General features: G+C 41.0%; 3 protein-coding genes across 3 annotated transcripts; all 3 read left to right on the top strand.

The window, feature by feature from the left end:
- Nucleotides 1-4,524: 4,524 nt before the first annotated feature.
- hoxa10b (homeobox A10b) lies at nucleotides 4,525-6,561 on the top strand. The gene is made up of 2 exons (XM_041044841.1): nucleotides 4,525-5,299; nucleotides 6,287-6,561. The coding sequence occupies exons 1-2, from the start codon at nucleotides 4,525-4,527 to the stop codon at nucleotides 6,559-6,561; spliced, it is 1,050 nt and encodes a 349-aa protein (XP_040900775.1).
- Nucleotides 6,562-9,160: 2,599 nt separating this feature from the next.
- hoxa9b (homeobox A9b) lies at nucleotides 9,161-10,421 on the top strand. The gene is made up of 2 exons (XM_041044823.1): nucleotides 9,161-9,677; nucleotides 10,183-10,421. Exons 1-2 carry the CDS (start codon nucleotides 9,161-9,163, stop codon nucleotides 10,419-10,421), a joined length of 756 nt encoding a protein of 251 aa, XP_040900757.1.
- A 6,406-nt stretch (nucleotides 10,422-16,827) lies between these two features.
- hoxa2b (homeobox A2b) lies at nucleotides 16,828-18,721 on the top strand. Its single transcript, XM_041044579.1, has 2 exons — nucleotides 16,828-17,345; nucleotides 17,830-18,721. The coding sequence occupies exons 1-2, from the start codon at nucleotides 16,856-16,858 to the stop codon at nucleotides 18,516-18,518; spliced, it is 1,179 nt and encodes a 392-aa protein (XP_040900513.1). The 5' UTR covers nucleotides 16,828-16,855; the 3' UTR covers nucleotides 18,519-18,721.
- Nucleotides 18,722-19,271: the final 550 nt, after the last annotated feature.

The raw sequence follows: 19,271 nt of genomic DNA, 5'->3' as shown, positions 1-19,271 counted from the left end.
ATACACTATTTTGTCATTAAACACCATTGGGTCTATATTATTATTATTATTATTATTATTATTATTATTATTATTATTATTATTATTATTATTATTATTATTATTAGGCCTATTATTCTCATTGACTGATCAAACAACAATTTTCGTGGTTGCGTGTTTGGTGTGTGTACGCGGAAAACCAGAAGTGTCTCAATTCCCTTTTATAATAGCCTATTTAATAATACACACGAAGATTACCGTACTATATTTTCAAAAAAAATTATCTTGTATTTTATTTTTAAATGAAACTTAATTTCCCCAACATACGCACGCACATGTGCGGTACTGTATTCTCAAAATCTTTTTTTCTCCTTTAGCTGAAACTGATTTTCTTTCTTACAAATTTCTGCACGCATACGCAACTTTTATGGCCAGAAATCTTGACATTAAACTACTGTTCGTGTTTCCCTCTTTCTCTTAAATCTCCTATCTTTACTGTACAAATACAACTCCGATAACTGGAAACTGGTTTTGTGTGTTTTGGCATTACTAAAAGACAACACCTGACATTATTGGCGGCCCAAAGTGACTGCTCGATACTGCATAGTTAGAGCATGAGTTAAGTTATAATCGGATACCAGCTCATTGATTTCATGCATTTTAAGTCTGATATTCAACATCTGCGCTTGACCCTCAGTGCAGGCGCTTTGTTGAGCTCTTGGCCGTAAAGTTGGATTAATCTCCAACTTCACCCAAAGGGCAAGCCGCTGATAAAAGAGCAAAACCCCCAAATGAAACATAATCCCATATTTTGTTTTATATGCCAGCACGTGGATCGTATCAGATGCACGATATGTAGGTCTGATGTTTTTTTTTTATCCCCCCATGGCTGGAAATAAGATCCGCTGCAGTTATTATTTGATATCCGTTACAAAGGGTTCATTCATTTCTGTGGTGATGTGGAAAGGCTGAGTTTTGACCTAACCTGCCTTTTAGGGCTTTTCTGAAACAATCTTGACACTTGTTTGAATGCAGACAGATCTAACTGACTGCCTCCTCTCAAAGAATGTGAATCTATTTGTGTGGTTATGCTTCCATCAAAGTAGCTGTTGTGAGATCTAAAGACCACATTCATTTTATCCACTAATAGTCAGACTGTTTTGACCCATGTAGGCGGCGGCATTCGACTAAATAGAGAGATGACAAACTCCAGATCACTATTGTGATCATCACTAGCTGTATTTATTTATTTAGTATCTGGAGTGGTTTAATTCCCGTGAGTATACATCACATTTGATTCTAAACAATCAAGTTATGGATTTAGCTCGTGAAGATTTATGTTAACGTGAGAAGGAAGGGAAAATGACGCACGCGTACGGAAAAAGACGGGTAAAAGTTTGGTTGAGGTGGCTTTATGTCCACCACAAGGCCCCCTGAAAACAACTTAAATGGCCTGCCATAAGCTAATAAGGGCCCTGGTGCCTTCCTTATACTGTGCATCCTGTGAGGCTCCCAGGAATTCCGCTTTGATTGCTGCACATCCTCCCAGTTGCTCCAGTAACTTGGCCATAAAACGCGGATTCGTCTGGAGCATTTGGAGTGTAGTGCAATAAAGCGTCTGAGACCAAGGTTATTAACTGTGACTAAGGGGCTGAAAAACAACGGCTGGGAGCATTGAAAGCTTGTGTTCACGGACCTTTCCGGCGTCATTTGTTTCAGCATCTTACCGTGGTAGGAATATTCTGCATTTGTGATCGGGTTGCAGTGCAGGCCCTGCTGTCTTCGCCCACTGGGTGGCGCTCCTCAGATCAATGTCATTGCCGTGAATTGAGATATAAAAGAAGTTTGCCTCAGCTGCTTTAAAATATGTCGCCACCTCAGGATTTCGTTGTTAAGGTAGGCACAGAAATATTATCGTATGCATTTTATGACCACAGCCGGGGTTCTCGATGCAGTTTAAGGAAGTATGTCTGCGTTTCTGCTTTATCCCACTTCATCTCCATCTGAAAGGCACTGAAGTGAAGACGCTGTTGTTCATTTTAGGTGCAGATGTTATGATGTAATGAAAGCATCACTGTAAAAATGGCTGGAAGTAAATAGTGCATTAAAAGATGTTTGTTTCTGAACATCAAATCTCAGGTTGCAGTTTTGCAAAAGTTATGGGCCTGGAGTGACTAATGCGCACTAAGATCACAAGGGCCTATATTCCAAGCATTTTGTGGCTCACTAACTTTTATATTCTCTATACGTTTTAAAATGTAAATTATAGGTTATTTTATAAATCCTATATTGGATTTATGTTCTTTAGATGTTCTGTGGACATTATAAGCGTGAAAATTAGAAACTTTGAATTGTCCCATACAGACCATTGGTTCACTTTGATATATTTTTTTTTTTTTTTGCTGCAGCTCGTTGCATCCATGTATGCGTGCGTGTGTGTTTTTCGCTGTGAGTGCGTGCGCGTGCGCGCTGATACAGATAGAGGCGAACAGAGACATTTTGATACAAAACAGTGAGCCTGGGATTTTTATTCATTTTTCTAACATAAAAAAAAAATTAAATAAAATAATTGTATGAATTAAAAAGAAAAGTTTTATGGGAATAATAAAATAAGAACAGCTCTCCCACTGCGCACACTGAAACATCACAGGAGATAATTAATAGGGTTAATGAATATTATCATTCACTGCAGCCAGACTGCTGCACGTTTGACGCCATATAAAATGGCTGTACATAAACTGTAGCTCTCATTTCTAGACTTATTGGCTCCAGACTTATAGGAAAATGGAGGTAACCAATGTTGTATTTCAGGGTAAACCCATCTTTGGAGACATTATAGGCTGACCTAAATCTGTAGACCTGTGTTATAAACGCCTAACCCCACTGATGGTCTTTTAAGGAAGCAGCTCCTATATATTTATATATACACATATGTGTGTGTGTGTGTGTGTGTGTGTGTGTGTGTGTGTATGTATGTATGTATGTATATATATGTATATATGTGTGTGTGTGTGTGTGTGTGTGTGTGTGTGTGTGTGTGTGTGTGTGTGTGTGTGTATGTATGTATGTATGTATATACATGTATATATATATGTGTGTGTGTGTGTGTGTGTGTATAATTCTATAGAATACTATAGTAGTCTTGTCTCTTGTTTAATGGTTCAAGTCAAGTCTATGGTTGTTATATGATGAGCTAGCCACATTTTTTTATTTACTTGCACAACGAACTTGTACTACAAAATAATCCATGTCAGATTTTCGATCTTGGTTAATTTACTTTAAGACTCAAAGGCAGCGTACAACATTAGTTTATACATTTTGTACGTTTTTAACATGCTACGCAAGCACATTTTTATTTATTTGCCTTTGTTTTGTTTACCGGCTGAATCACGGTCACTAGATTTTACATTTTTTTCCCCATTACCTCCAGCTCCAACTGTCTTTTTAAAAAAATTAATGAAAAAGACAAAGTACATAAAGCGAGACGCTCTTTAATGTGTTTTAAATTTTTAAAACAACTTAAAAATGCTCGGTGAGCATTTTATTCGTGCGTAGAGATGATGGTAGGGGGTGCTATTCGAGATTCAAATTAAATTTAAAAGAATGGGGATTATGTGTGAATAAGCCTTGGAATGAGTGTATGTGTGTGGATAGTGAGTAAATACGTGGAGAAACTCTTACAAATTCCCCAGTGGTACTTTAAGGAGATAATAGCAACGTTAACAAGTTCTAATGCAATCTATTCTGTAACGAACTACGCTTTGCAGTCTTGTATTTGGTGTTTGGTGATCATTAAGAAAAGTGTGGCTCCAGGGCGTTGGTACCTCTGTTCCACTGTGTCTGCGTGTCACCTTCATAAATACTCGACACAGTCTTTGCAGTAAAAGGTGGCTGGACGCAGTCGAGGCATTTGCATCCAAAATATTCACACCACAATCATATTAAGCTGGAGGGGACTCCAAAGGAAGTGACTTTGTACTGGTCTCTCCAGCAGTGTGGCAAAATGAAACTGTGTGTACACAGCTACTGAACGCTCCATGAGGATTTAAAAAAAAAAAGCCTAATAATAATCTTCAGATCAGCATAAGAAAGGTTGAGAGTCCCTCGACCTTTTAGATCTTTGGTGCACCCCGAGCTTCTCAGAGGCACCTCTAGAACCCTTCATTTTTACAGTGCTGTAAAACTGGCCATAAAGCTATGCATTGTGCATAATTGTTAGGGACAGCTTTCAGCAACTGAGTTGTCAAACAGGGCTTGATGCTAAATTTACGTAGGCGGTTCCAGGCTCATATGTGGCGATCGAGGCTCAGACTGTTTTGTTTTTTTTTATTCAGATGAGATTTAAAGATTGTACTTAAACCCCTCTGATGCACCACTTTCCCCACACAGTTTTCTCTTTACTTAGCCTAAAACAAAATATATGACACAGTGGAGCAGCCTGGTCGGACTGGGAGGAGTCTGTAGTCGCCTGGTGTTTTAATTGGCTGCAGGCTACAGTGAGAAGCGTGAGTATCAGTAATTATTCAGCAATGTTTTGCACAAGAAATGTCAGCCAGAAAGGGCTATCTTCATCCTCCGTCAAATTACACCACAACGATGACATGCCCCAACAACCAAGCTGGAAATTCGTTTTTCGTGGACTCCTTAATCAACGTGAGAACCGACAGTGGTTCATATTACCAGAGTAACGGCGTGTATTTGCCACCGGCGTCGGAATATTCATATGGACTCTCCGGTGGCTCTTGTTTCCCGGGGATCGGTAAGCGCAACGAGCCAAGCACCCAAAGCGTGATCCCGTCCTCTGCTCCGTATGTTCAAGGCATGGAAACGTGGTTGGAAACGTCGAGATCCTGCCGGGTGGATCAGTCCAGCGGCCAACACATGGCTCAGTGTTCCTTCTCACCGAGTATAAAAGAGGAGAGCGCATATTGCCTTTATGAGTCTGACAAATGTCCTAAAGGAGCGACAGTGGATGACATTTCCTACTCCACTGCATCGTGCCCGGTTACCGGCAGCACCGTGCCAGTCCCCGGCTACTTCCGCCTGTCTCAGACATACACGTCCTCCAGGCTTTACCATGATGTCCAGCCAAACATGAATCACTTTACTCTGCAACGACCTGCCCGCTTGGACAGCCAGTCCTCCCAGCCGCCGGCTGCCTCTGCGGAGCCCGAGCGGACGGAGGGCCACGAGGAGGCGCCTATCCCTGCGCCCTGCGCCCCGGCCAGAGAGGAGGACAGCCGCCTCTCCTCGGAAAGCTCATCCTCCCCCGAGCCCGCTGAAACGTGCAGTGCGGAGTGTCCAGAAAAGTCAGTCAAAGGTGAAGAGACGACGTGTGTTGTGTGAAAAAAAAAAAAAAAATAGCACACACGGCATAAAGGACATGCACATGTGTGATTTTTTTAGGCGTCCATTTTTTAAACAACTGATTTCTAACCACAAAGGACCACAGCTTTTATATTTAGGTCAACAGTCAGCCATTCATAGGTGTGTTTGTTAACCGGGTAGTTACCGGTTTATCAAGCATGAGGCGAAATTGAACGTGACTTAGCCAATCAGAGCCGAGGATCAGAGCTATTGTGTTTTAGTAGCTTTTTTTTTTTTTGCTATATTTCAACGCTATTATTTAAACAGGCTTCAGTGATTTATTTTTAACAGGCAACAGTAGGAAGTTGTGATAACTGTGATTAAGCACACGAATTATTCGTGTGCTTTTAAAATATCAGTTTCATTATTATTTCATTTAAAGGGACAACAGGACCAATCCAGTCCATCTGTCCATGTACAAGACTCTGATTTCTTTTTGACCTCTCATCAAAGGCACAGGCCTGGCTATATTTTCAGCACACTGTGCAGGCTGTGTTTTATGTCTTAATAAAGATGCAGTTGGCTACAGGCTGCTGTGGTTAAGGCTGTTTAACGGTAGCAAATAGCAGTGTCTGGTAAAAAGGCATGAATTGCATCAGTAGGGTTATTCACAGAGCTTTCTGGTTGTGCGTAAAAACCGTAGTAGACATCAAATAAAACACAGGAATCAGTCATTAGATGCGTCTATACACTCTATGGTTGTGTAGTAAGTGCCAGGACAAATTGTAGAATATATCCACAGAACTTTATAGTTTTACATTCAACAGCTTGGGACCACTTTTTTATCAACTGGTCAAAGTTTGGATTTGGATTATTTTGGATTTAGAATTTTACTAGTCAATAATTTCTTTAAAGAAAGATATGATCCCCTTGGGTATAATGGATTTGTCACACCTGTTGCCTAACACTTCTAACGTCTAATGTCTCACTCTCATTGTAGGAGATGGAAAAATGGAAAGTACGGCTAATTGGCTCACAGCTAAGAGTGGCCGAAAGAAGCGCTGCCCCTACACCAAGCACCAGACTCTGGAGCTGGAGAAGGAGTTTCTCTTCAACATGTACTTGACTAGAGAGCGTCGTCTGGAGATCAGCCGCAGTGTGCACCTCACTGACAGGCAAGTCAAAATCTGGTTCCAAAACAGGAGGATGAAACTGAAAAAAATGAGCCGGGAGAATAGGATCCGAGAGCTCTCCAGCAACTTCAGTTTCTCATGAGACTGCCTGCGTCTTTGGCGCCCTCCTTCATCCATGGCAAGGGCGCCTGTGCAGAGCGCCCCCCCCCCCCCCCCCCCCCCCCCACACACACACACCCCACCCCACCCCCTCACCCAACTGTGAGAATGTCCATGAAAAATAGGACCTTACTGCTAACTTATTGATTGTTGTTCTTTCGAAGGTGTTATTTTCACGTCTGTTTTAATTTGTCGTGGATATGTATTTATAAATGGCTACATTTGTAACGTTGATCCATTGTGTTTAAAATGTTCAGAATGTGACCACAATGTTTCAGAGCTTCAGGCTTGTACATATTGTATATTCAACCTGAGTGAACCATTGGAATTTGCATGCTGGACTAACCCTTGGGGTACTTGTGTTACAGTTACATGTAGGCCTTTATGTGACTGCTGAAGAACCCAAGAGGTTTGGTGACTATTTGCACATTTTGCTGGTCAAATTAATAAAACCATCCCTGCAACTGCAGACTTCTTATTTCATTCAGAAAGACAGACTGTAGGAGCTGCGCGCTGTTCTCACCTTAAAGCTGGCACAGGCACATTGCGTGGTGCTACTGCCTTTGTGTTTTGGACTGGATCCGCTTTGTCCACATTAAATATTTTTATAGTAGTAGAGGGAGATGATCTTCATAGTTCAGGCCTGTAATAGATGTCTGGCAGCCCCGTTGCTTCTTTTGTCCTTGACATAATATTTAAATGAAAACCACACATGAAGTGAAGAAACTATGATTTTTTTTTTCTCACTGTCATTTTACAGGCGTTTTAAAATTATAAATAAGTGGGTCCCATTTGCAAATATAAATACAAATACTAATTAAACTTTTTTTTAAAGATAGAAATGCTGAATTTTGATGCTAAACTAACGACGCGCCTGGACTATCCGGACAAAATCAGTCCACAACGTTGCAAAATAGTTTGAGAATTATCGTAAATAATATTAGTCTGTGCAGCTTCTATTTGAAAATAGATCTTTAATAGAATATGTCTCGTTATTGTCTGTTGCGCCTTTGCAGGCCTCTAAAACTGTTACAAACACATCTTATACCGAGCAACTACACAATTTCCCCACCTTGAACAAACTCAAAAAAAAAAAAAAAAACACGTTACAGCAGATTTTCCTGAAGAGAAGAGCGGACTGTTGAGTGGTTTAGGTAGTCTCATGTTGTTGGGCTTAATTATTTCTCCCACAACACGAAACTGCCTTGATTACCTCAGTAAAACTCGTCGCATCATGAAAAGCGAATCACTATTAATTACTGATTGAATTTCTTCATAATTTAGCGCAGTCTCCATCAAAATTTATTATTCCAAAAAGTACAATAATGTATTTTATTGTTGTGTGTAAAAGGAATACGAGAGAGGGTTTTTTCTATCTCTCTGTGGATCATTTTTTCTCCATGAGACCATAACACTGTAATGTATGTATCTGGAAATGGTTAAGTTTATTTACAGAGATACAGAGTTTTCACCATGTCTTGATAATTTAAAACTGACACCGTAAAGGGGTTTGAACGCTTGTGTGTGATCTAAACGGCAGGAAGTGAAGATGCAGGCTGGGGAATGAAAGCATTAAGGCTTGTATACGTCCAGGGAGAGGAGGAAAGGACAGACAAGGCCTCGGTTATGATCATTGCAGTCTGCCAGTTGCCTCGCCGTAGGAAATGCCGGATGCGTCTGCTTGCGCCAGAGAATGGACACAAAGGCTGAGCTTTATTGGTGATATTTAGCTTAGACAGCCAGGTTGTAACCTTAAGAAAAACAACCCAATTGCCCGTGATAAAAAAGGACTGTTATATAGCACCCAAATAACCTCACCCCGCTTTCCGTTTTAGATTGCCTTCAAAGTGGACCCACAGTCCAGCAGACGCAGCAATGTGCATCTTGGAAACTCTCCCTTTAATATGTTTAGATATTGTAAAATCCAATGGTCCTTTAAACACATCTTTGCTTGTTTGTTTGTTTGTTTTTTTTAAATCTCGTTTAGAAAGTCTTGAAAATCTTGTACACAACAGCCTCTCACAAGAACCACTATTTTCTTTCCAAAGTAAGAGTTTTATAGAGGGAGGTTATTAAATTCTTATAAGATTTTTTATTTTGGAGAATAAATAATCCCATTAGGTTTTTATGAATATGCACTTTTTTAAAGGGAAGATGTTATTTGGTGATTTTTTTTTTCATAAATGGAAGCTTTCAAGTAGTATTACCCCTGCCCTCCCCCATCAAACTCTGTTCGATTACTCTAACATGAGATCTCTTGACAAAAATCTTAACGTTTATTGCTTATAAAACGAAATATTTCCCAATAAAGGCGCGGGGATTTGCTATTAAAATATGGTGGGGAAAATGGTGGCCATTTAGTTGAGCAGCAGGCTGATTTATTATTTATTGTTCTGTCCCACGGTCACGTGTTTGAGGCACCCTATCCAGTCTTGGGCAAGGTTCAACTTACTGGACGCATTGAGCTCCAAGCTGGTGCAGGAAAGCAGCTCTTTATATCATGCAATGAATCCGTATTTTCTAAAGATTGCAGGACTGTAACGCGTTATTTTTATATTTTTTAAGCTTTTGCATGTTTTGCAATGTCGACGTTGGGAACGAGTTATTATGTTGACTCGCGTGTTCTTCCCGAGCAGGAAGATATGGCACCGAGGTACTCATCAGCTGCAGGGGTGGAGCAGGCGATGCTCACCGAATATGGCGGACAGGAGTCTTGTCCTTTCCAGGCGAAATCTTCTATTTTTGGCGGATCTTGGAGTCCCATCTCGGCCCACCCTCCAAACACAGCCACTCCGACCTATATACATCACCATTACACAAGCGGGGACAGCGATGGCATGTTTACGCGCTCCTGGGCTTTGGACCCGGTCTCTGCGTCCCTGTGTTTGACGGGATTACCATCGACAGCCATGCATTATGAAATAAAACCCGAGCCTCTGATTGGGAGTGCTGAATGTACAACTTTGGAGACGCACACACCTCTTTTGTCTGACATTGAAAACGGAGCGTCCCTTGCGGAGATTCCCTGTGAAACCACATCCACGTCTAAAACCCCTGACGACAGCCCGTCAGCAGAGGACAAGAGGGAGGTAGATGCAAGTAAGCAATGCAGTGTTGTACTTTTTTCTCTGGTCACTTCGTGGAGCAATTTAGATGTCGGGGGATTGTCTTGGGTGTCACAGGCCTCGATTAGTATTTTAAAAGTGGGCGTTATCGTGTTATGACCAGCATTGTTTAGGCTCATAGGGACACAGTAGTCATGTAGCTCAAAGCCATAATCTGTAAAGAAACAAATAAAAATAAAAATAATAAGATGCATGTTCTTCAAGGTGGATGACATGCTCCACCGTAATTATATAAAATACTGAAATTAATTTGGTTAGGATTCTTCTATCATCATGTCTCAAACTGATCAGTGCAGAGTGAAAATAAAACCAAAATTATTCCTTTACAAATATATAATTTTGCCAGGAGTAGCATGCCACCCCCCCTACTCCTCCTCCCTCCCCCTTATCTCTAAAATCATATAGACCAGTCTTGTGTTTGAATCCTGCTCTGGGAGCATTAACTCTCTTCTCTCATGGTTTTGACCCCCTGTTTCCAGATAACCCATCATCCAACTGGCTTCACGCAAAGCCCACCAGAAAAAAGCGTTGTCCGTACACAAAGCATCAAATCCTCGAACTGGAAAAGGAGTTTCTGTTTAACATGTACCTCCCCCGGGATCGTAGATACGAAGTAGCCAGACTCCTGAATTTGACCGAGAGGCAGGTGAAAATCTGGTTTCAGAACCGCAGGATGAAGATGAAGAAAGAAAACAAAGACCGGCGGAGAGACAGTTAACTGGTTTTGAACTGAAGGTGGATTAGAGCCTGAGGGGGGTGAGGAGGGGGAGGGAGTGGGGGTGGTTGGTTGGGTGGGGGTGTGTGTATGGGGGGGTGGTTCTGTCCCTAATATTCCTGAGCTGTTACACATATTGTTGTAAAGTTTGTGTTGTTAAAACGATGCTGGATGGTGTATTTTCCCCCCCTATGATATCCAGTGTTTCCTGTTTGTGAGAGGACAAAGTGTCTCGTCAGAATGTAGATGTTGTATTTGGCGCACACACATAGTTAAACTATAGTCCATTTGTTATTTGCATGAAATGATCCTTGACTACCTGAATGTCTTTCAGCTACCTATTTGCATTGTTTAAGTTATTATTTTTGCAACTTTAGGTGTTTTTTTTTTTACCGTTAGGTTTTGATCCATTTGTGAAAACACTGTGCACACTGAGAATACCTCGTCGTTCTTGAGTTCATCCAAAATAAAGAGTAGTTTCTTTAGCACATGAGAAAATTATTATGTCTTATTAATTTGTTATCACTTTGCTTAATATTAAGGCGCGTATTTCTGGTGTATTACAACAAAATATATACACTGCAAATTTGTAAAATAGCAACAACTTAATATACTGCTCTCGTTAACCTTAAAAAAAGCACTGTTGCGACAAGATTAGAATTTTTACTTCTGACATTAAAAATGAATTAAACTAAAAAAAAAAAAAGTTTTTATTGCAGGAAAAAAGACTTTTACTACGTCCTCTGGTTTGTAACCATTGAGCTTTATGGCGCAAACAAACCAAACGAGCCACAAAAACTTCCCAAGGCCTGTCCAGATGTTCTTCCCTCAGGCATATCTCTTTTGGCAAAAAGCTGCATTTCTAATAGTAATATTTATAATATTTCTACAAAACAATAATACTATCGTGGAACTGAGAGAGGGATTTATTTGACTGAAACATGGTCAGTATTTTTTTAAAGAGTCGAGGCTGCGTGTTCAGCCAAAAAACTGAATATGAAGATGGAAAACATGACCACAATTATGACTAATCACTGGATCCATAGATTTAAAAGAAAGAATTTACAGAAATAACAGCCGCACTGTCGATTGCAAACTAACAACAAGCAGCAATGTAACAATTTAAAATACAAAGTCACGAAAAAGTGAGAGAAAAATTAAAGAGACAGCCAAACACATTTTAGTGTTTACAGATTATTTTGCATGAGTCACATCAACGATGTTTTACTATTCTTTGTGGGACGATCTCAGCCTTATAGGACCTTACAAACCAGACTAGATGCCCGTCTACGATAAACCAAAATCACAGCTTCAGCTGTTTATAAGGTGCGAGAACAGCAAAGCGTGTCGAGGCAAAGGCAAATAATCAAATATGTAATATTGCTGTAAGATAGGCCTCAAGCAGAGGGTTAACACACACACACAAATACACACAGACACACGTACGTACAGAGAGAGAGAGAGAGAGGAGGGCTGGAGGGTTATGGCAGGATTGCAGATGGGTCTGTCTTAAAACGTCTAATTACTTTACAACCGTCTACCAACAATTAGACTGTCTCGGTGCAGAAACATCCGTTTGTTGTTTCGTCGTAGCAGAGCTCCCAGGACAACACACACACAACACACACACACAACACACACACAAACATGTTTCACTCACTGAGACAGATTCCAAATGAAAACCCACAACATGCATCACTTTATTACTAGCAAATGATACAGTTAAAAGAAAAGAGCTGTTAAAAAAAAAAAAAACTTAAATTAGGACAAGCACCACTTTCCTGGTGATGGTGTAGGAGCTCCGTGCAGTCCTGGGTGCTGCTGTGCTCTGATCACCAGCAGGTGGAGGCAGCGGCTCATCTGAGGAACAGTGTTCAAACCGCGTGATGCGTTCACGGCACACAAACGCCACTCCCCTTTTATTAGAGACCTGCACCACTTGTGTCGTTTCCATCGTGGAACATCTAATCCTGCTACGTGTTCTGTTTCGTTTTATAGTCATGTAATTGTGGCCTAAATTGCTGCCTAAAGATCCTTATTTAATTAAAGTGGGGTTTTGTTGGACCAGGGGCTCCTTCACTTTTTATTGTCCTTTGTGAGTAAAAAGCACAAAATAGGTCATGGAATGATTCCACCTTGTGCTTTTTGGAGAGTTTAGAAAAATATATCTGCAGCTGTGATAATCACTCTTAGCTGCAGACATGATCCAATACATTCTCCCACAGCAAATCTGAGATTAAACTAATATAAATGATCAGTTAATGTGCAGCCATGTGAATACTTACGTGTATACTTACAGGTAATTCGACTCCACTGATTGTTATTAAGGTGAACACTTGATCTTGCTTGTCAGCACACACCCATTTTCAGATGCAGGTCAGCACCATCTTTTTTTGTTTCCAGGAATTAGCTGGGCCCCAGCTGAGATGAACTTGAGGTCCTAAAAAGTGGGAGATACCTCCAAACTTCCCTCCCCCCCCCCCCCCTCCCACACCCCCAAAGGTCACCCACATGCAGCTCATTAACTCTCTTATTCCTTTCTGGAATAATATCTGTAAGGATATTAAAGACATTGTTTAAAAAAAAAAAGATAAAATACAGATGTTAAACTGTGTTCAAACTTTCTTCAAACAGTGTTGTACATAGACAGCATTCCAGTTTGACCCCCGTGAATGGATTTCTCCCAGCAATTTGAGGAGCTGTGCTGCAGAAAAACGGAAAGTTACTTGGATGTTGCTTAACCTCCCCTGACCCCCATACATCAAACCTCATGACACCTCTGGTGGCAGAGGAGGCCATAGGAGAACTCTGAAGAAGTTCAGGAGAGTAAAGTCACGAGCACATGAGAGTCTGTTTGATTCACTTACCCTCACTGACAATAGTCTGTTGTTTTTGAAGAATCCCAGTGTGGCTACTTCTGTGAAATGTGTGTGTTATTAATAAGCCCATCCCAATAACACACCAGATTAATGCAGTTTCCATGGGGAAACACACTCTTTGAGTTTGGAGTTTGTTTTCTTTTTCAGGCACACACAGCCCCCAATTCCTGTATTATTTCTTTTATCAACCTCACATCAGTTTGAATGTGTATGCATGTTTTTGCCTTCACCCACAGAGCAACTGAGAAAGGACACTTGAATCAAACAGGAACCAAACTGACAGACAGGCTGGTTGTCTCATAAAGGTGGGCTCTGGGTGGGAGAGGTAGGTGGTACAGTATTTGGAAGCAGAGCACATTGTTTAAACAAGACATGTTTAAACATGACACAACATTTGCTATAACCATCAACAGTTTTATTCATTAACATAATTTATTCCCTTGCTTTTCTCCCCAAATCTTAATTTTCAACTTTTCTGAGAGGCAAAAACAACAAAAAAATAAATTAAATAGACACAACAACTACAGTAATGACTACCTTAGTGAGTTGTTTTGTTTTTTTGTGTATGTGTTCATGATATTTCTGCACATGTGGAGGTGCTAAACAATTTGATTTGCGGGTCTATAAGGCGCCCGAAGGATCTGTCAAATCTTCCTGTGAATCACGAGGGCTCTATAAATAAAACAGTAATGTGAAAATCCTGCTTTGTTTCCGGGACACAATCACACACACACACACACACGGCTCCACGCTAAATGTGTTTTCCAGAAGGTCTACCACGCGGCTTCAATGTACCCTTGTTTTTTTTTTTTTTTTCCATTTTGCCCCCACAAGCAGAATATGATGTGATATGTGATAAAATGCAGCGTTAATGACGGAAACAACATGCAGTAAACACTTTTATAAACACTTTTAATTATTTCACCAAACAACATTTCAAAAATATTACACAATCTCGGTGTATGTGTTACACATGCATAATAAAAGCTGCGATTTCTGATTAAAAAGAACCATGTTTTACACAAAGAAAAACAAAACAAACAAACAAAAAAAAAACAGACGAACATTTGGTGATTGTTCACTCGTTTATTTTTTAGTTTGGTTTAAAACATTTTGCATTTGCACACTTACCACATATATTAATATAATAATTCCACAGCACAGTACAGACCATTATGGTAATAGATTTTTTTTTAACTAAAAACAGTTCGTCCGTCGTCGTCGGTTTGGCCTGCTTGCCTCCCAGATGTCTCTTGTTTCAGAACAGACGGGAAACGTGCCGCTGCTGCTCACATCTCATCCAGACACTGTTCTCTTGTCTGCATTCGTTCGAAAACAAGCACTAAATACGTGGCTTTATGTCTGTACAGCTCTGAACGAGAGGAGCATATAAATCAAAGGTTTACTGCAATACGAAATGTGAAATATGTTCAAGTCTCAGGACGCAGAGTTTAGGTTCTTGTGAACCAAATACTGTGGAGGATCATTTATTTTCCACAGGGCTCTTTGTTCTCTATGTATCATTGTTCTGTTACACCTGTGTGGATTGAAATCTTTCCTCTCCGGCAGGTAAATGCTGTTAAAAAAACACCATTTGAGTGCAAATTTTAATGAGAATAAAAAATAAATAAACAAACAAATGTGGTTAATTTGGATACCATTTTGCAGAAATAACCATAAATGCTGGACTGTGGGCTACCCTGTGAAGAAATTCGATTAAAATAAGATATAATTGTTACGTTAATTTCTAAACCCCCGTCATGATAGAACAACAGATAGTATTTATTTTAAAATTTTCTTACAGCCTGTTATTGCAACATAGATCAGCGTATTATTCCTTCACAAGATCTGTCCAATGTTCAAAGTGTTTCTTTACAAATAAAACCTTATCAGAAGGGTTCTATATGAAGTCACATTAAATAATTTAAACACATATATTAAAGCTGAATTATGTTAGAAACCGAACAGGCCAGAGAGGAGACACTTTGTCCACAGGGTCCCTGACAGAGAGAAAGGTATGAGACTGAATGGGATTTCTGCTGAATGCCCACACCCACTCACCTCAGCAAACAATTGATCCTATGTAAAAGCTGCTCCGTTCGTTTCTCTACCACCAACCAAGTCCATTCCTTTCTTCTTTCTTTCTCTGTGCCCGTATAGTCCTTCTATTTTTTTGCAAACGAAAAACAGAAGCGACAAAGTGTATTTGTGTCTTTTGCCGGATTTCTGATTTATTATCGAGCGAGCGCGCAAAAACAGGACCTTGGTGCGTAATGGCCGTGCGTCTCATCCGTGCTGTTAAAGAAATCCCCACATTGCTAAATTGAAAACTTCTCCCACAGCCTACCCAGAGAGTGGTTGTCCTCTTCCTGGCCATATATGATCTAAGGGAATGTTAGATGGTTTAAATGTGTTCTTAGGGCAGGGAGCTGTCAGACCTTTTGGCGAGAAAGATTGATCACACACGGGCTACCAGGGCTCTTTGTTTAGAGCCTGAGCAATAAACAGCCTTTCCTCTGCTTCACACTACAGTGGCAAATCATGTCTGCTCTCCGCTATGTTGTAACCAATAATGCTGAAGTGTATGGATGATGGCTTAGGTCAATATTATCCTTATAGGTGAAATAAAATAAATGAAATGGGATGTGGGGCAGGGAGCTATAAACTGTAAAATGATGACAAATACCCGTCAAATAACCCAACTGCTTTCTTTCCTGCACAGAGAACATTGTGTTTTCAGCAAATTAGAACATGTTATGTTGAATTACATGCTAAAGTTACCAAAAATAACATAAGATCAATCGAGCTGCGCAGATAACAAGAGATAGAGAGCCAAAATCTGATGAACGCAAAATCGAAATCAAAATAATCTCTCAGTCTCTCGCATGTGTATATGGTGTGTGTGTGTGTGTGTGTGTGTGTGTGTGTGTGTGTGTGTGTGTGTGTGTGTGTGTGTGTGTGTGTGTGTGTGTGTGTGTGTGTGTGTGTGTGGTGGGGGAGGGGTGAACATGTTGCTGGATGTCTGGTGCAGGCTTTCCTCTCCAAGCAAAGCAAACCTTCAAGAAAGTCTCAAGATTAACGCCTTGGCACTGATAACGACTGCGGGCGTCGTGGCTTTATGAGACACAAATGTGACTGTTGAAATGATTTGTGGAGTGCCATGCTGCAAATAAATGCACGTAGGACTCTCTCTCTCACACACACGCGCGCGCGCGCACACCCTGCACGGCAGACTACGGGGGCGCGCAAAAGAAGACACGACTTCTGGGTGCATTTTCGGGGGTTGGAGGTGGAGGTGGAGGGCGGCAGCCGTGAACAAACTGAGCTAAAAAAAATGTGTAAATAAAGCAACCCCTACCCCCGGAATGAGGCGTTACCCCTCCGAGTTTTTCGATCAATCACAGGGGACAGTGGCTTCTTTTGATAAAAACCCCAAATTGTCATTGGGCAGATGCAATCATGTGACAAGCAGCACGGTCTAATTCCAACCATGTCCTCATGAAAGCAATAGTTTATGGCGTAGAGGTCTCCATACGACTATATCCAGTTTAGTCGTTTATGAAAATAAACTGTTCATTATTTTTTATTATTATTGTTATTATTATCATCATCATTATTTCTGCCCAACCTCTGACATCAGCAAGTTTTCAGGACAAGAAGGAGGAGATGAATTACGAATTTGGGCGAGAAAGTGGTTTTATCAACAGCCAGCCGTCGCTCGCCGAGTGCCTGACATCTCTCACTAACCCTGTCGGTGATGCATTTCAGAGTTCATCAATCAAGAGCTCGGCGCTTTCACAGTCGACACTGATTCCTCCTCCTTTTGAGCAGACCATCCCCGGCCTGAACCCGGGCGTCCACCCACGCCACAGCCGCTCAAAGCAGGCTCTGAAGGGCTGCAGCCCGCTGCAGACCGCATCCTTACCCCCGGAATACCCGTGGATGAAGGAGAAGAAAAGCATCAAGAGGAGCCAGACTGCTGCTGCTTCTTCTGCCTCTGCTGCTGCGACAACGACTGACTCCTCACCACTCTACTTCTCCCCCCAAGGCAAGACACGATGATTAATAACCTCCATGTAAAAGGCTCCTCATTGTCTGAGGATTCCCCTCTGCATGGAGCTGCATCCCGGGCCTATGTGCAACGTGGGCGTCCCCTTTAAGCCAGTATAGGATTTTGATTTAAGCATGCTTAATCTCATCAAGTAACGCACTGACTTGTGATGCAGTGTAAGAGTGTTAATGTTTGACAGTAATGGAGAGTGATAGATTATTCTTACACGGGCCAACAGCTGGCATGTTCATTAATCTTCACCCTCCGTCCTGTCCTGTCCACGCAGACCCATCATATTCTTCCTGGGGCCCATAAATCTTCCCAGTCCCGGTGCTTGCTTGCCACAAGTTTCACCCCACAGAGCCAGTTTCCCAACTGTGTTGCTGTTTTATTTTTTTTTTATTTTTTTTTTTGATCACCACCCTTCCTGTGATTAAAAAAAAATAAACAAATAAATAAATCTTTGGTTTTATTTTATTAGGTTCACCAGAGATACCAGAGGGTGGTGTTGGCGGTGGAGGAGCATCCAGGAGGCTGAGGACTGCCTACACCAACACCCAGCTCCTGGAGCTGGAGAAGGAGTTTCATTTTAACAAATACCTGTGCAGACCGAGGCGAGTGGAAATAGCGGCTTTGCTGGATTTAACGGAGAAGCAGGTGAAAGTGTGGTTTCAGAACAGGAGGATGAAACACAAGAGGCAGACCCACTGCAAGGAAAACCGGGACAGTGAGGGGAAATACGCGTGCCTGGACGACGGGCCGGAGGACGAGTTCGAACAGGCGGCGGACAGCAGCTCAGCCGGGACACTCCTGGAGAGGGAGAGGTATTTCCACCAGAATACCTTGACTTCACAACAGTGTCAGAACGGGAACAATGGGGAGAGCCAAAGCCCGACTGTTACGCCTTTGAACAGCAATGAGAAAAATCTGAAACATTTTCCAAACCCGGCACCCACTGTTCCTATCTGCGTGTCAACAATAGGCCCGGACAATGATCATTCCCCGGGCCTGGACGTCTCTTTGCAGGATTTCCAAGTTTTCTCATCCTCCTCCTCTTTCTCACCAAGTTTGTCAGAGTCGACACAAAGTCCCCTGCCTTTATCATCCGAAACGTTTGACCTTTTCTCTGAAACACTCACAACAATCGACCTTCAGAACTTAAGTTACTAAAATATTTGTTTTTATTTTAATTCAGACACATGTGTTCAGTCAGTGTACTCAGTTTTAGTGTGTGTGGGGGGGTATTTAATAGATCTCACAAATAAGGTAAGTTAAAGCAAATACAAAGCTACTATTTTGCCTACATGGAGTCTTTATTCCATTAGGCGGCTAAATGACATTTCACATTTATTTTTATATGGATTTCGACTCTAACTGAGCAGAATATTTTCCTTGAAATAAAAACTTTCCATTGGTTGGAATCAGATGCGCTACTTGTCTTATTTCACAAGTTTGGAGAGATCACTGATAAGATAAGATAAGATAAGATAGACTTTATTCATCCCACAACGGGGAAATTCAATTGTTTTGATGATTGATTTGAGGTCCATGCATAAAACGCAAAAATATGTTTTAGAAGAAAAATGAACTATGCTGGAGGCTACGTAGTTTCTCTCAGTATTTAAATGAGGAGAATATAAACGGGGTTCATTTAAAAGCCAGGGGGTATTTTCTAAATCATCATCAAAGACGTCGTGTTTTCACTCTCACATAAAAGACACCGGTGATTTTATCACCTCAAACTTTCCAAAAACAATTAGCCAAATAGCACAGCACTAGAAAATACAAATAAAAAAAGAAGAAATGTTAATGGTGCTGGATATGTTTGCATTCCATTAATTTTATTTTTTTTTTAAGTTTTTTTTTTTTTTTTTTTTTGGTAATCAACGTGACTGTGGTTCTGTTGTAGTTTTATCCGGACAG

This window comes from Toxotes jaculatrix, chromosome 8, assembly GCF_017976425.1.
Source record: "Toxotes jaculatrix isolate fToxJac2 chromosome 8, fToxJac2.pri, whole genome shotgun sequence".
Classification (NCBI taxonomy): Eukaryota; Metazoa; Chordata; class Actinopteri; family Toxotidae; genus Toxotes; species Toxotes jaculatrix.
Note: the sequence above shows the minus strand (reverse complement) of the source record. Positions and strands in the feature narration are given on the sequence as shown.

Excerpts from the sequence above, each read along its gene's own strand:
- hoxa2b (XM_041044579.1), top strand. The coding sequence starts at position 16,856 with ATGAAAATAAACTGTTCATTATTTTTTATTATTATTGTTATTATTATC. Across the intron at positions 17,346-17,829 it reads ACTCTACTTCTCCCCCCAAG|GTTCACCAGAGATACCAGAG; the intron begins GCAAGACACGAT and ends TTATTTTATTAG.
- hoxa10b (XM_041044841.1), top strand. The coding sequence starts at position 4,525 with ATGTCAGCCAGAAAGGGCTATCTTCATCCTCCGTCAAATTACACCACA. Across the intron at positions 5,300-6,286 it reads TCCAGAAAAGTCAGTCAAAG|GAGATGGAAAAATGGAAAGT; the intron begins GTGAAGAGACGA and ends CTCTCATTGTAG.
- hoxa9b (XM_041044823.1), top strand. The coding sequence starts at position 9,161 with ATGTCGACGTTGGGAACGAGTTATTATGTTGACTCGCGTGTTCTTCCC. Across the intron at positions 9,678-10,182 it reads CAAGAGGGAGGTAGATGCAA|ATAACCCATCATCCAACTGG; the intron begins GTAAGCAATGCA and ends CCCTGTTTCCAG.